An 18,175-nucleotide genomic window follows, 5' to 3' on the forward strand; every position below is an offset into this window, starting at 1 on the left:
CAACAGTGTTGAGAAGTGGCCGAAAAGCTATTTAATAAGTCATTTATTACAGGAAATAGAAAATGCACTCTTCAATATTTTCTGAACACTTTTGACTTTAACCCAGCAAAATTTTGATTTGCCTGACAGACCGGTCAGTACTACAAACTATGGACAAGAAAAGTATACAAGAAATCATGTAATAATGTGTGTAGTTATTAATCAACTATATGATATCTGCCGTAATACTACACTAATTGCGGAAGTTATGCGAGAATAAGGTCGTAAATATTTTGCTCCATCTGGCCCAATGTCTTAGCAGCTCAGGGAGACAAGGCGACTTGAGAAAAGGAAGAAGGAACAGCTCCTAGCCAATCCTTAACAGTTCCCTTCCAACCTGCTTGGAGACAAAAGATCTGGAAGGCTTGTTTTGTCTGTCTTGTATTGTCTGTTGCGTATATTTTCTTGTTTATTGTAAGCGTTTTATCCTCCGTCTCATTCCCCCTATTGCCCCTCCTTTCCCTTGCATTTACGCTACTTTTGCATGCCCTCCCCCTTTACTTTGAGTAGGTTTTCGTGGTTCCCCTTTGTTTTGGCAGCCGGAATCCTAAGACGGTACACGATTGTTTTTTTTCTACTTGTGTGGGTGCGTTTGTATGCTTGCGAGTTTATAACGGCGCCCTACTGTTTCCTTATGTGTAGCTTGTTTTTCTATGTTATTTAGTTAGTCGTGGTTGTATGTTTATCTTTGGTACACAAGTGTCTGCGCTATCGTGGTGAACGTTGTAGTGTGACGGTTATTGAGGAACTTATCATTCCCTTTGTATATTCGTCCTTGTTCAACTTTCCCCTTCGGGTTCCTTCCACCCCGCCCCCTCCCCCCCCCCCGCATCCCCAATGGCCCAATTTTGCCCCTTACCATTTCCTTCTCCTCCATCTATATTTAGCATAAAATAAATTTGTACTTGTTGGATGTTTGAAGCAACCCGTCTGAAATATTTTTCCATTACAGCTTCTTTTTGTTGTCAGCCTACTATGCGAATGCGTGGCTCTGTGGCTGTGTTTTTGGTGCTCTGTGCTGTCGAGAAATCTTCCCTTACCTCTTATCTTTGTCAGACCTAGATAATATGTCGAAGAGTTGCTCCTTGGAACACACATCAAACATGGAAAAAGCAAACCTCTTTGTGGTTAGAAGATGTAGACCAACCAGCAGAGAACATGAATATTGCTGAGCGTACATGGAAAGAAGTACAGGAAATAGGGGATAATGCTAGAAACAAGTCAGCGCCGGGACCTAGCGGGATACTCAAAAAAGGTATACAATAAGTGTCCCAAGATGCTCAAGAGACTTTGGCTTCTGCTGCAGATTGTCTGGAGGAATGACACAGTTCTAAGCTCATGGCAAGAGGCAGATGGATGTTTTGTTCCTAAGAAGAAAATTTCAGAAGAACTGTCTCAGTTCAAAACAAATTCCCTCCTTTGTGTAGAAGGCAAGATTTTCTTAACAATTCTTGTCAAAAGACTGACGGCGTACATTGTCAACAATCATAATGTGGACACTTCGGTGCAAAGAAGTCATTACTGGTTTCTCTGTCTGTGTGGTACACACAAGCACGATTAGCAAACTAATGAGAGAAGCAAAGCGGGAGATGAAAAACCTGACTGTGGTGTGGCTTGATCTGACCGACGCTTACGGCTCTATTGCTCACAAGCAAGCTGGTATAAAAGGTCATAGAACACTATCAAGTTCTAGAATGCATCCGTTGTCTGTTGAAGAGCTACTGTAGTAGCAATATCAGACTTCACCTCACCGTAGACAACTACACCTCGTCTTGTCAGCGGTTAGAAAAGGGTATTGTAAGAAGATGTACAGTGTTTGTCATATTACACCATTTAATCTGGGGACCGGTAAATCAGAGGCCCGAAAACTTGTTCCAACATCCGACCTCCAGCCAACAGAGGCTTCATGCTAGACCCCATCATCAAACCAGAGACACACATCCAGGCACTATGGGTGTTCCATTCACTGACAAATGGTTACCTGGACTATGATGAAGCTAAATGCAAAGACGACACGAGTGCAGAATGTGAAGAAAAGTTAAGTATGTAATCAATTAAAGCTAAAAGTACAGGGGGAAGGAATAGCATAAATTGTCGACAAACCAATTAAGTGTCCGAGCACCTGGTTTGACAATTGTGTAAGTGATCGCAACAACACAGTATAAGCAACACGCATGGTTGAAGACGGACGAAAAACATCGGAAACGCCTGGTTCCAAGGCGAGTTCAATGCTTCGATCATTCAGCACAGCCTGCTGCCAAGACTCTTTTGGCCTCTGTTGGTCTGCGAGATGCTCTCGTCTACAGTTGAGAGGACAATGGAGAGCACTATCAATACAGCAAAAGTCACACTGAACAAAGAAGAGGAAGTTAAGAGTTTTTAACTTTTTGTTTGTGACCTGTGGCGACCGTAAAAGGTCTCCCTGAACATTCAATCGGAGCTGTTATATTTAGATCTTTTCAGATCGTTCAGCACGAATTTTAAGTTGTGTTATTGGTACTGTTTAGTTTTTCTAGATTGAACATTTCGGCTGGGGCGGTTTCAATACTCCCGCTTTCATAGCGTTGGGTATTGTATAACCACCCCTTGGATATGGTACCTGATTTATAATTTTGTCTTTTGGCAGTTTCTGTGTTATGCAGGCTCTACAACCTCAGATCACCTTTTTAAATTCCAATTTGTTTAGTTCTGTCCCTTGTTTTCTCGTTTAGGGCAAGCACATTATTTAAACTGGGGACCATACGAAGCTTCTCCTGACAGAAATGATTGAATATGCAGTAATTGTAATATGGATCAGGTAGAAACAGAATCTCACCATTTTAAATCGATGTCTGGTACTGAGCAAACAAACTCCGAAAATGCAGGTCCGGAATTAAACACAGATCAAATTGATAAGATTTTGATTGCACATTTACAGATGCAGTCAGGACAACAGTCTTTTCGTATAATAATAATAAAATGCCTGGCTTAGACAACCAAAAAAGCAAAATATTTTAGACAAGTTACGATTTGATCTCAGCTTTTTAACACACTTTACAGCAGGCTGTTTTAGTAGTGGCGAATACACCACTTCCTGGGGGAAATAGTATTATCACACCGATCTTCAAAAAGGGAGACAAAAACGATGCAAAAATCATCGCCGTATCACTTAAATTAACGTTCCTACCAAGATATATTCCAATTTACTTTTAAACACGCTAACCAAATGGTCCAACAAGTATGAAAAATTTGATAAAATGCAATTTGGCTCTCAAAAAAAGTAAATCAATTATAGACTGTATTTCATTTTGCATTCAGTAATAAGTAAGGTTCTGACTTGGGGATAAAAACTTTACTGTGTCTTATCGGCAGTGTTTTGACGAAATAGACAGATCATTTCTTTATGGTGGCATATTTCTGCCACGAGATAGCTAGGTAGCTATCACGATAATTTTGTAAACTTTCCAGGAAAGGTGAGCAGTTTTTCTGAAAACATTTAAGAAATAAATAATATTTTCTAAATATTTTATTCATGTTTTAGCGGAAAATTTCGCGTTAATGCTTGGAACTGCCACGAGATGCTCGGTAACTATCACTGATAATATTTTTAACTTTCCTTTAAAGCATTTTTCTGAAAACATTATAGCAATAAATTATTTTTTCTCGATATGCCTTTTATTTCCAGGAAACTTTAGGCTATTGCGATAAACTTTTCCGAAAAGTTTGAAATATCGAGAAAATTTCTGAAAGTATCGAGAAAGGTAATCTACTTCATCAATGGCAGTTGTGGGCACTTGCACTAAAAGTATTGACAAAATAATGTAAATTACCGTAATAATATTTCCAGGAAACCTTGCACTATTGAGATGATCTTTTCAGAAAACTACATAGCTATCTCGTGGCAGAAATATGCCTCCATATTACTTTTTCAAAAACCATCTCAATTTTAAATAACATCGAATTACCGATTAAACAGATACTTAAGTTGTTTGAGAGTTCCGTAGGTTTAATCATCTACTTCGTTTTTGGGGGCCGTGCCCCCAGATTTAACAAACCGTCTTTCAATTTTCTTGTCGAGCTTATGACCAACCTGACAACACAAAGAAGACAAGTTCCAAAGTATTTACCAAACATAACTTTAATATTGCATTTTGCAATTATATTTTTGATCCAGATATGAATAAATAGATCTACACATTTTATATTAACAAAAGTATCTGAAGAAAATTAAACTGCATTGTAAATATAAATTATAACAGATCTACTTAAGCGTAAGAATAATAAAGACGCTTGATTTGATCACGTGATCGATTCTGAAACCGACGCTTGTTTTGATCATGTGACCTATTCTGAAATCCAATAACTAGTTTCAATGCGCTAAAAATCAAAGCCTTGAAATAGTCTGATGGTTGCGGGTTTTGGTAGATTTATTTTCTGTTTAAATGCCAGTCTATGAATATACATAAATGAGAAACAAATAAAAAATTAATGTGCCTCATATCTAAGATGAACTGTGCCTGACCCAGCTTGTGGTGTAACCATGGGCTGGAATACCTTATCATTCATAGATCTCATATAATCTAAATGGTCAGTGCGAGTAGATACAGGTTGAATAAGAACTGCTTGTTCATTGAGAATTCATCCGCACTGTTCATGAATGGGACTATTTTGTGTAGCACATGAACATCCTTTGGATGTGATTTCGGAATAAAATAAGGATGCTATGATTGTCAGAAATACACTTTAACTTTGGTAGCGGGATAAACCCGCAATCAAAAATGTGTTCTTGATTCTGCGTGAAAATAGCAGCTGCTAAGGAATTGCAACGCCACTGATAAGCCGATAGATTATTGATTTTTTCATTGCCGTGCCTCGACGCCGTTGTGGATGTGTATTATGGAGAATCTTTATCAGTTTGCGGCGATCAGTACCGTTTATCAGAGGGGAATCTATAAGTATGCAGCAAAATCCTATAAATCCCGATTCGCATTCTGTTAAGATATCTTTTCCGTGCACGTGTTATTTCTAAAATATTAATTCAGAAAATATATTGCTGAAATGACATACTTTTCGCATGTCTTAGAAAATATTTTCAAGAGATATGTTATTTATAAAAATAATACTATATAAAATAATAATAATAAAAAAATAGAATAAAAAACAGTTTAAAATTCATTACTTATTCGTCAGTTTGAATTTATGACTTATTTGGTTCGGGGGGGAATCAATTTGACAGTTTGGTCTTTTATAATTATCATATTATCTAATCTAATAATCGGTAGATTTTTTCTCTCATTGTTTGAATTCGTAAAATCAACTATGAACATATTACTTCTGTTTTACACCAACTATTAAGAACATTTTAAAGCTTAAAGGCATATTTATGTACTTGGTCGGACCGTCCTTATTCGTGATTGTATATTATGTATAATTATATATTTTGATCTCAAAATCACCTGTAAATCGTTAATCAAAATGTCTTGTCCACACAAGTTGCATAAAAATGAATTGAATTTCAAATAGTTACTAAAATTTTATACACAAATGCACGGTGCATATCCATATCGGCGGACTCTTTGCGAAAATCAGTTATTAACAGCCGCCAGGATATCTTTGCAAAACCAGGATTTTGGCAAACTTCACTACCATTTCTAAGTGACTAGAAACTTTTTTGCTGTGACATATTTGTGAAAATTTCGTTGGTACTAAGAGGTGGTTAACAAGAGCACCGCCTTGCGGGTGCTGACGCTCATCTGATTTTTTTTGTATAATAGAAAAATTGTCCTACCCATGATTTTCTAAGCCCCAAAAGGGACATAATTCCTGCAAAAAGCAAGATGTTTCTTGATGTACAAAGTCAGCTTATGATGGGAACAACTGTTGCAAGTTTCAAAGCAATAGCTTGAATACTTTAGGAAAAAATCTGACCTAAACATAAAACTTAACCAATAAATCTGATATTTTCTAAGCCCAAAATGGGCCATACTTCTTGCAAAAAGCAGGACAGAGTTATGTTTCTTGCTCCACATGGTCAGCTTATAATGGTGAACAAGTGTTGCAAGTTTCAAAGCAATAGCTTTGATAGTTTAGGAGGAAAGTTGACCTAAACATAAAACTTAACCAAGAAATCTGATATTTTCTAAGTCCAAAAGGGGCCATAATTCTTGCAAAAAGCAGGATGGAGTTATGTTTCTTGCTGTACAGGGTCAGCTATTGATGGTGAATAAGTGTTCCAAATTTCAAAGCAATACCATTGATAGTTTAGGAGAAAAGCTGACCTAAACATAAAACTTAACAAGGCAACGCTGACGCTGATCAAGTGATGACAATAACTCATCTTTTTTTCCAAAAATCAGATGAGCTGAAAATTGGGCTCGAAAATTTCACAATACCTACTTGTGACATATTCGTACGTATTTGTCACGCAGTGTGTGAGGAATTCGTACGAAATTTTCACACGTGTGACGAATTCGTTTGTGTGAAAATTACGGTTCAACAAAGCTTAAATGGATCAAGTGAGATAAAGACCTTGGATTCTATGTTACATTCAATGGCGACATCTCAGATTGATCTAACGTATATAAAGGCGACCCTTTGTCTCTTTATGTTTTCAAGGTTTCAAGTAACAATTTATGATAAAAAAAAACGTGCAGCTAGGTCAGGGCAGACTTATATCCTTTACATTAGAGTATTTTGTTCGGGTTAATAAAGAATTTAAACATTTCAGTTAAATAACCAGGTATGTTAAGAAAGACCTTTTATTTTAAGTTGTTGCTTGACAGACAAATACAAATGTGGAATAATTATTGCATAGATGCTTCTTACACTGCACACATTATCTCTCCAAGCTTCCATTTTGAGAGTCATTCCTAACCTTAAACTTACTACAGATTAGGGAAGAATTCCTCACAGTGCCATGAAATTTTATTTATTGATAAATAAGTTTCTTTTATTGTTACTACATAATGTATGTAATCTTTAAATGTTTAAAGAATTAGACCAAGACTTACTGTCTTTATATCTTTACTGTTTTGTTATTGGCTAATTTTGTAAACTATCCCTATAATATATTTAGGAACTCGACACACAAAATGTCTGCAAGTTTCCTTCAAGGAAGATAATTATTGCAAAACTTGGGAACAATATATTAGACCCTATTACAAAGAAACTATTCACTACTTATGTGCATGAGGGTTGTGCACAACATTTCATTACTTCATGGTCAGAATTTATTAAACCAAGTATGTTTTACTTACTAAATAGCACTAAAACTTATACATTGAGTCCTTCTGTTGAAAACAAATTGGTTACTGATCACATCACTGAAGTTTCTAATTTAAAAGTTCGTATAGACGATCAACAAATCAAACTACCGACCATGTACTGGATTCCTAAATTGCATAAACAACCAGATAAAGCTCGCTTTATCGCTAATTATAGCTCTTGTACAACTACAAATATTTCAAAACTATTAACATCATGTCTAACTGCTGTGAAAGCCCACGTGGAAAGATACTGCGATAAAGTATACGAAAACTCTGGTAAACACTTATTTTGGTCGATTTAAACTTCTGGCGAAATCCTGGATAAGTTGAAAATTAATAATTACAAGGTATCTACAGTCAGTACATACGATTTTTCTACTTTGTATACCACTTTACCACATAACTTAATAAATGACAAATTAACTGCCCTAATTCAAAAGACTTTTGCCAGAGAGAATGCTACATTTATCGCTTGCAATCTTGATAAAGCTTTTTTTACTAGCAATATTATCAAACATTATACTATGTGGAGCTGTGACGAAGTTTGTAAAGCCCTTTCCTTTTTCTTGAACAACAGTTACATCAGGTTTGGGAATGCAGTTTTTAGACAAGTTGTTGGTATTCCCATGGGAACAAATTGTGCACCCCTTGTCGCAGATTTGTTTTTATATTGTTATGAAAGAGACTTTATGTTGAGCCTTTCTCCAGATACGCAAGCAGATATTATAACTGCATTTAATAATACATCACGCTATTTGGATGATATTCTTAATATGGATAATCCGTTTTTTGGTCATTTGGTGGGTACTATTTATCCTAGGGAGCTTCAGTTAATTAAAACAAACAATTCGGATACTGATGCTTCATTTTTAGATTTACATCTCTCGATTTATGACAATATTATACATACCAAAATTTATGACAAGAGGGATGATTTTAATTTTAGTATTGTAAATTTTCCCCATTTGGGTGGGGATGTACCTCAGGCTACATCTTATGGGGTATATATTTCTCAATTAATTCGGTTTGCCAGAGCGTGTAGTCATGTCAAGCATTTCAATGAACGTAATCAATATATTACAAGTAAACTTCTTCAGCAAGGCTACCGTTATTACAAATTGCATAAATATTTTACTAAATTTTATTATCGTAATTCTGATTTAGTTTTAAAATTCAATAGTAATTTAAAGACACTTCTGCGAGAAGGTATTTCTAAACCCGTTTTTTATGGGGATGTGGTTTACAAACTTCGTAAGATCTTGGGTCATGGTAATTTTCCAAATGTATTTGAAAAGATTATCAAACGTTTTATTAAAAGAGGTTACGACCCAACTGTTTTGAGACATACCGCATGTTTAGTGTTCAACCCGTTTACAATTGGACACTACGCTTCCCTCTTTGATTGCGTCTGACGGAAGAGGGGGAGGACTCTATGATGAGCAGTTTTTAAATCCTACCAGGACTGAACTGTTTTGATATTTGTCTTCTGGCCTGTTTCGTCGGGCCCTTAAGGGTGTTTCTCTTGTTGCTCTGTCTTCTGAAAAGGCATTGAGTACATACGTTTTTGGTTCTTAAGGTTTGCTTTTTATATATTTATACACGTGCATTTTTGTGTTTTACATGCCATGCATTTTTGTTTCCATTACGTGTGTTAGAGATTCACCTGGAGAGGATTACTTTTATTTACACTGTCCCATGTCTTTGGAACATGGTGGGGGTAAGAGTGAGGTTGGGTGCGCACCATAAACTGGTTTAAGCTCCCCAGTGGTGTTTTTGCCACTGACCGTTCCAAGGCGGTGCCCCACTGTGTTCCTTTGTTTGGTCGTTTTGTCCTTGTGTGTTGACTTTGTGTGCGCGCGTGTGTGTATGCTTATTGTTCGTCTTGTCCTTATGTGTTTGCTTTGGGTGTGTGTGTGTGTGTGTGTGTGTGTGTGTTGTTCGTTTTGTCCTGATGTGTAAGCTTTGAGTGTGTGTGTGGTGCACGCGTTTGCGTGCTGGGGGTTCGTTTTGAGGAGGCTGCGGTTTTGGTGCGTGGCACTCCCTGTTTGATATTTTTCTTTGTTTTTATGTCTGCTTTGTTGCGCAAGGCGGGCGTACTTTCAGTGTTGCGGATTCCATTCAATGTAAACTCCGATTAAGCCAGTATGAGGGGGCATGATGGGTATCATATATTTCATTACCTCCCATTATTGGATTTTTTTTGCTTGCAAAGGTTCTTCTAAAATACTTTATTCAACCGGGATTACAGCCTATATTTGTTTTAATTAATATCAACATCTCATTGCATGTACAGTACAGCCTCTCCAGAGCGGACCTCTCTTATGCAAAAACCTCTCTATAACAACGTCATCAATTTCCCTAAGCTGAAATATACTATCAAATTTACCTCTCCAGAGCAACAACCTCTACATAACAGTCAATATTTGAATCTCCCAAAGGGTGTTGCTCTGCAGAGGTTGCACTGTATACTCAAGAGTCATTACGTGATACAGCTATTGCAGGCTTTGCATAGTTTGCAAGACACTTAAGCTATAGAAACCGGTAAATATGAATTAAAATTAATAAAATTTCATCCGGGTAGACGCATTTTCAAAATAGAGATTCTATTCAGCGTTTATCCGTAAATATATAATATTTCTAAGTAACATACGTCAGTAAAATATTGTGATTTGTATGGGAAAACAAAATAAAATATGTTCTAAAGGTCGTTTGCAACCGAGTGGGTAGATGCGTTTACAAAAGTTTCTGTTTTCAATGAAATGAACAAAAAGAGTTAATGATCCCGGATTCTGTTTTCAATGAAGTGAACTAAAAGTTAATGATCCCGGATACAGAGTTAATGATCCCGGATTCTGTGATTTTAATGGGTAAAAAGGACATTTCAACAATTAAAACAACCGTCCGTGCAATTTGTTTACTTATACGGGCCGAAATGTAATATGGGCAGACAGAATTTATTCAATATTCAGTCATAATTATACCCGTTACATAATATATTTGAACTTGACAATTATCAACACATTCTGAAAGGTGGATATACGCTTAAAGGGTACATTCATGAGAAATAAACATCGCTGTGTCAAATAGTTTCGCTGTTTTAGTATTTAGTCTCACAAAAGTTTTCCTAACAAATGCAAAGTTGTGACAGGAGACTACGTATTTTAGTTCTAGTACGTTAGAAGTGCAATAACAAAGAAAAAATGTGAAATTTGAATTGAGACTACTCATCGTGGGTTAAACAATAAAACATAAGACTTTTTGTTTTCAACGTCGCTATATATTTCTAATGACCTAAGTTATTTTTTCAATTCAGTTGATTCGTGTATGTTCGGTCTTTTTTTCTTATAAAAATACGGCTTAAGATTTTTCACATGAATCATTATACAAAACACATTCTAGCAAAATATATTGATTTCTACTTTAGAAATATGTAATGTTTGACAACTTGTACTCATTGTTATAACCAGGTTACGCCTGTTTACGCCTAGCTTTGGATTCGTCTTACGCCTGATGATGAAAACGTGGCACTTAAAACGGCTTAGACGTTGTTACTCCTTTGGTCCCGAATTAAACGAAATTTACCAAATGTTCAAATTAAAATGTTTAACAATATCTAAAGTTAATTCAGCATCTAAACGTGGAGTCGGTATACCAGTGCACACCACAATACAATATATATATATATATATATATATATATATATATATATATATATATATATATATATATATATATATATATATATATATTAATAAACCTCTACGGAAAAAGGCATGCTGAAAATGGGAACATCGTTTAGAAATGGTCAGAAACCTTGAACAGTGAACAACCTCACACTTTAGGATCTAATAATCAAGAAACACATAAACAAAGCGGTAAACAAAAAATAAAACAAGTGGGCACAAAGAACAAACTAGTTGGGCACCGTCTTGCTTTGCTTTGCGTGTGCGTGCGTGCGTACGTGCATGTATATTTGTATGCGTGGACCTTTAAGTGCAAGAATTTATGCAACAATTTTGCACCTCCTGTAAAAAGGATTAAGCCTCGGTGCCAATACACCTTTTAAATTCTTAAGTTAAAATTAGCTGTCTCAGCATATAATAAATTAAACAATCTTCTTTAAGGTACTCAAACTATCAAATAAGTCCTGTTTAACTCGGGCAAGTTCAGCATGGGTCATTTTGGTACTATTTGCCTCAGGAACACGTTCATAACGTTTCAAGATTACTTCTTTGACCTCATAATTTGAGCTTTGAACTACAGACTGCACGGCCTTTGCAAGTGATAACTCTGTCATAGAAGACACCGATTTTCCCATTGTCATATAGGATTTTTAGCTACTTTTTCAAAACGCATAACAGTGAGAGGAAATAAATAACGGTGACTACTAGAAATCGCTGTTACAATTTCATATTCAATTTGTATTGAACTCGAGTGAGAGCTAATTATACATAAAATATTTACAAAAATAAACGTAATAAAGGCAACTTTATGACAACTAATCATAACTTTTACCAGCAATTACGTTATACGCTGGTACTGTATTACAGTTTATAATAGTACATGTATATTGATTACTGGACCTCTAGCCTGCCCAGTTCGGGTTGTTTAGATGTCCGACAACCGGTCAAAATATTTGCACATCCGGGATCAGACTAAATAATGAGACCTCGGGTAGACCGACCGATTTTACATTCTAATATGTCACGTTGTCAACCTAGAGGAGGGGGATATCGACCAGTCAAAAAAGTATAACGATATTCAACTCTTGAGTACAATTATTTGGACTAATCCGGGATAGTCTACACTCATTCTGTTGACATTTCTAATCAACGCGTCCAACCGGACAATTCTCGATATCGCCAAGAATAGTGTTAAAGATTATCCATTTTTCAAGGTTTTAACAAAGAAAATTAATAAAATGTATTGCAGATTATCATAAAATATTATTGTAATTAAAATGTACATAGCAAAAATATCCTCAAAGTTTACTTTATTTTTGATTTTTTTTTCTTTTATTCTTCACTGCCGCTTCCGTGGCTCGAAACCGATGGTGTGAATTTATTCGCATTTTTTAAGGTTAACAAATTATTTTGCAAAGATTTTGTTGCCAAAGTCGTAAAATAGTATTTTCATTGTGAGAAAGTAAGAACTTTATTAAATCCTTATCTTCTGGCAAAAATATTGCTAATATTTTACACGGTCTTTATATCGGTTAATCTCGCCAGCCCCTATGAACGTATTCACGGAAATACCGGAAGACGGGATTTATCCTTTAATGTCGATATGGTCAATGGCGCTGTCTAAAGCATCTTGAGACTATGACATTTCTAGTGACCTATTGATCCCATTACAACTCGAACTCGCTCAAGGAAGTTTCCGATGTCAATTACTTTAATTTGTCATTGTTTGATATTAGCTGGCTGTTGTTTGGTTTTTTTTTCAGTCTTTCGCAAATCACGCTCAAATGAATAACGAGCTTTCTCATTGGTCGATAGAAAAACAATACCGAACCCCCGACCTCAAGATTGGAAGGCCAGTGTGCAAACCACTGAGCTATCCGTCCACCATGACGACTTCTTATTAAAATAATGCTTATTTCAAGTTATCTGTAACAAAAAAAAAAACATTCCTGACCTTTTTAATTGGTAAGTATTGTACACATTAGAAAATATAGCCTAGTTTTTTTTTCAATGTCAGTTCAAGGAAATCCTGTTCCTTTAAACTTTCACATAGTGGAATATTTTGACTTTCTTTCCAAACTTTCATAAAGTGTTACAAAATTTGCCTGTTTTTGTTAGACTGTCAAGAACACATGATGTCAGGACGTATTGAAGAAATTGAAATACATTGTATAGCTTCATCTTTTTACATTTTATCAAACCTGGCAATGAAAGGTTTTTTGTTTGTCGATGAACAAGTGCTATTGAACAAGACTAGATTTTTTTATCTTTATCTTTTGAACAAAATATAGAAGTGTGTTGAACACAAAGTTAATAAATTTTATAGTTGTGCACTGTAAAAGTGGTGACCCCTCCATTCTTTGCCACATACAAGTGCATTACATAATGCCTGCATGTACTTTCCTGACATGAATGGGTTACATCGAGTCTTGAAACTGCAAAGCACTGCCCCCATCAGTCCTCTCAGTACTTTGATTAAATATGGGGAACGCACGAAGCAACAGACATTGAATAGTTTATACATGTACTAAGTTTTTGCGTCGATTATTACAAGTAGAACATTTTTTTATTTACATTTGCTTGCACACCGGACTGGCGTTTCCGGTGATTCTACCCATGCCGGCAAAAACCATCTGGCACCCCCATGCGAGATGACTCTCATGCTGTTAATGACAACTAGTGGTTCATGCACTGATAATATATTGTTTATGTAAAAATACGAAAAAAGCAGGTACCTTGATAGTTTCTTTCCGTTCCTTATAGTATATTCCTCGATTCAAAATACGTTAGTTTACTGTAAGAACATAACGTTACGCTATAAACGATAAAACTAAAGTAGAACTTTGTTATTGAGCGTAACGCAAAACATCATCACGTCACTTCTGCTTACGGACGTTAATTTCCCGCGCTCTACTATAAGAAAGAGTGCTACAAAGAAAGTATTTCTACCTGTTATTTGTAAAATACGGTATGCAAGAGAAATAATCTGCCAGAATAAAATGCTTACATGTATACGATATGCAAGAAAAATTATCAGTCATGTGTTTACGAAATGGATGGAAATATCCGTCCCTCGGCCACCTGCGCATGGGCGGTAATTCGGCAAGCCTCATTACCGCTGAATGCAAAGGTGCCCTCGGGACGGATATTTCTATCCGATTCGTAAACACATGACAGATATAGTGGACTTGACCTCGATGGTTGACCTTTATATTATAATACATAATTAGATATAAACTATTATTGAAAAGGTGTGTACGTAAAACTCTTCAGCTCTTTGCATTCATAAATTTAAAATTGACGGCAACCCTAGGCACCCCATATTTCTACAATAATCGATATGAATAATCAGTCCAAGATCAACCATCGCGGTCAAGTTGCGACTACTATATTATTACTGTTTCACCTTACCAAAAGACACTTTGTACAGTTTATAATTTAATAGCTATTTTGGACATCAGCCAAACTACACAGAGTTAAAACGTAACTGATTACATTCATCGCACGTATATATAGCATACTGTTACTTAACTTTAGTTATAATCAAAGGAAGGTGAGAATATTATGAATTACAAATACAGAATAGAAATGCAAAATAAAGTAGCTTGCATGTAAGTAACTGGAACTGTAAGCCATTAACCATATCTTCACTTCGGTGCAGCAAAACAAAAAGGTAAGTGTTTCATTACGACAGTACTGATATCTTTCTTTTGTACTGTAACTTAAGAAGAGACAAGTCGATGTTATGAATATATTACTATTACTGTTGTAACAGGAAGTTACATGTGACGAAAGTAAAAGTGCAATGTACCATAAACGGATAGATGATAATCAAGGTTCGGTTTAGCTGATATTTCTACCGATCATTTACCAAGAATCTGCATATTGCAAATTATCTGATCACTGATCTTTTTGTTTCATTTCAGTCCGGACCCGCAAAAAGAGTAAAGTCACATGTCGCGCAATTAGGTTAGTACTCCGAGCACAGCCGTAGAGTCTTTCGAGGTGCAGACTACCACGGTTAATAAAATTTTCCACATTTGTATACGGCTTCGTTCGCTCTTCCTGAGGAGATTACACTCAATGATCCTGATTTTACGCACTAAACAAACATAATCACTTTTTTATTTCCAATGATTTCAACAAATGTTTACTTATTTTGCAGCTCCATACTACAGTTTATTGAAAAAAGTGGGAAAATTATGAAGGAGCAACAGTTGCAATGGTATAAATGTGAAATTTGCAGTAGCGAATAGCAACAGTAGCAGTAGCACAAAATGAAATTAGCAGCAGCAGTGGCAACTGGAGCAATGGCAAAAATATGAAATTGGCAGTAGCAATAGCAACAATAACAGTAGCAGTAGCAAAAAATGTGAAATTGGCTGCAGCAGTGGAAACTGGAGCAGTGGCAAAAAATATGAAATTAGCAATAACAACAATAACAGTAGCAGTAGCACAAAATGTGAATGGGCAGCAGCAGTGGAAACTGGAGCAGTGGCAAAAAAAAATATGAATTTGGCAGTAGCAAAAACAACAATAGCAGTAGCAGTAGCACAAAATGTGAAATTGGCAGAAACAGTGGAAACTGAAGCAGTGGCAAAAAATATGAAATTGGCAGTAGCAATAACAACAACAGCAATAACAGTAGCAGAAGCACAAATGTGAAATTGGCAGCAGTAGTGGAAACAAACTGGAGCAGTCGCAAAAAATATTAAATTGGCAATAGCAATAAAAATAATGGCAGTAGCAGTAGCACAAAATGTGAAATTGGCAGCAGCAGTGGAAACTGGAGCAGTGGCAAAAATATGAAATTGGCAGTAGCAATAACAACAATAGCAGTAGCAGTAGCACAAAATGTGAAATTGGCAGCAGCAGCGGTAGCAAAAGCAAATATGTGATATTGGTAGTACATGTACAGCAGAAGCAGAAGCAGTGCAGTGGTAAAAATTGGCAGTAGAAGTTGGCAAAGATATCAAATTGGCAGAGGTCGATTTTGTTGATGCGTATATTTCCATTTTCCAAGTCAGAACATCAGTATAAAGATAAGATAATAATTTATTATATATAGTCATTTAACTGAAAATGAACAAGATTGAATTTTTGTTTAAAGTGACGTTATAGCAATGCATAAAGTATATACTTTTCTCACAACTGCTGAACAGTAATTATTTAAAATCTATTGAAATTCGTGTACAATATTTAGAATTTTAGGCTTACGTGCCGACTTTTTGCCAGCTGAACCTGTTGATAAACCTTGAATCTGTATCAATGAAAATGTATATATTTTAAATTACAACAGTAGATGATATATTTAGAATAAAAACAATCAAAGGCGGGCATTGACAATTAAATTTTACAGGTCAAAGCTACTCATTAGTTTGTTTGTTTCTGCCATAAACACATGCCTTTTGGGTAACGTATTTTAAATGATAACCCGATCGCCAGATGGCAGAATTCAGAAGTATGCTCTATAGACATTGTGCTTTTAGAAAAAATAGGGTCTTCAAAATCCCTAGTGGTCGAGAGGGTTTCCACTTCTAGCTTGGGGCCTAGTAGGTCAAATACTAATTCGTTTTGCTCAGTCTCTTTGAACTATCGCTGCATTTTATTAATAAAGTTGTTGTATGCTCTAAATGTATTATATGGTTTTAAGTTAAAACGAAAGTCAGATGTAAGATCGCGCTACACGAAATAATACAGAAGTTATGCAAATATGGCTATTTTTTGTATTTTTGCTATATAACTGCCGGTAACTTAATATTACTTCAGTACAATTTGAGCTATATTGTTTCCTTAACGACGTTGATAGTACGGATCGGTAATAATAGAAACTGAAAATAATACGCGTGTTTTATGTACATCACGCATACATTTCGCAATATTTCATCATGATATAAAAATAGAGAAAAGTGAAAACTTCACAGGTCGCTCAACGATTCAAAAGATTACCGTTTTGCTTTCATGCATATTTATTACCTAGTCCTGTCTTCGTCTTTGTAGCTAGTCTACTGGTCTTTCCTATGGCGACATTTTTCTATAGCATATACTTGATACGGATATGAGCCATTCTGTATATGCCACTGGAGGTCCCTATACTTATTCTATTTATTTACCTGAGGAGATGCCCTGCCAAACATGTGACAGTTTGTGCAGTTGAGTAGATGCCATACGTTTTGCAGTTATATTCCCGAGTAGACAGTGTAACAACTTGCGCAGTTACATACCTGAGTGAACGCCCTTCCGGAAGTGTTACAACTTTTGCTGGTTCCTCTTCCATCTTCATGTTTTGTCTTCCAAAATTTTGATTCCAAATCTGACAATAGTATTTTGATGATCCTTCTTGTGTTATTCCAACTATCACTATTTGACGTTTTTTACGTAAAACGTACGCAGAAAATACGTATGATTGATTATTTTTGTCAGCAGCACGCCAAGATGGTTTCCGTGCAAGATGAGAAGGAAAAACTGCCGCTTTGCAACTACTTGTAACATTTAGAAACTTATAGTTCAAAGTAATCCTGTCTGTACATTTTTTCAATTGTGAAACATTCAGTCTGTTAAATGAAACTCTTTCGCGAATACTGCTGTCAGTAAGTAGGGTTGAATGTTCTACAGAGTCAAACTTTGTCAAATGTTTCCTATAGGTGTTACGTAGTGTATTCAATATAATTAAAATCACTGTAAATCTTGTCATAAATTTAAAAGATTTATTCCATTTTAGCCGCATTGTAACTTATTACGAGTCCAATTGTAAAATGTGTAAACACTTCTCTACCAGAATTAAAATATCCAATCATCAAACCACCCACTGACTTACGCAATTTTCAATTATCTGTTTTGACGAGTAGTGTCAAATTACATTAATACAAACCTTACAAGCAGTAAATTCGATGCAGTCTTAGTAAACATTTTCTAAATAACTTCCGCTTAGGGTGAAGGGTACAGAGGTCCGCCCGACAGTTCGTTCAAAATTGAAAATACTTATGCATCAAAATAAAATAATTTAAACATCTTATGATTACTAATGAGGTCATAATCTTTGCTCAAAATTAGTATTATTTCCCTTGACCCAGTAAAAGCAGAGATTTACGCCTTGATTTGGTAAAACATTGGGATCTTAATTGTGTCTTAGTAATTTATTGATGAATCAATCGTCATGGAATTTTACATAAATGTAGAGCAATACAGGTCAGTGGTGCATGCACAATT

The 18,175-nt window shown here is 35.7% G+C and overlaps 1 protein-coding gene and 1 long non-coding RNA gene across 3 annotated transcripts in view; one reads left to right on the forward strand and one right to left on the reverse strand.

Annotated features, from left to right (window-relative positions):
• Positions 1-17,812, reverse strand: part of LOC123549585 (uncharacterized) — a 47,558-nt gene extending 29,746 nt beyond the window's left edge. The window contains exon 1 of one of the 2 annotated variants that reach the window (XM_045337778.2): positions 17,080-17,812. In XM_045337778.2, the coding sequence (XP_045193713.2) occupies positions 17,080-17,693 (614 nt within the window). In that variant the 5' untranslated portion in view covers positions 17,694-17,812. The remainder of the gene's footprint in view (positions 1-17,079) is intronic. The other variant, XM_045337781.2, reaches the window with a different exon arrangement.
• LOC123549586 (uncharacterized) lies at positions 14,468-16,302 on the forward strand. The gene is made up of 2 exons (XR_006686062.2): positions 14,468-14,639; positions 15,132-16,302. It is a non-coding gene; the product is annotated as an uncharacterized LOC123549586 (long non-coding RNA).
• Positions 17,813-18,175: the final 363 nt, after the last annotated feature.

Source organism: Mercenaria mercenaria, chromosome 6, assembly GCF_021730395.1.
Source record: "Mercenaria mercenaria strain notata chromosome 6, MADL_Memer_1, whole genome shotgun sequence".
Lineage (NCBI taxonomy): Eukaryota > Metazoa > Mollusca > Bivalvia > Venerida > Veneridae > Mercenaria > Mercenaria mercenaria.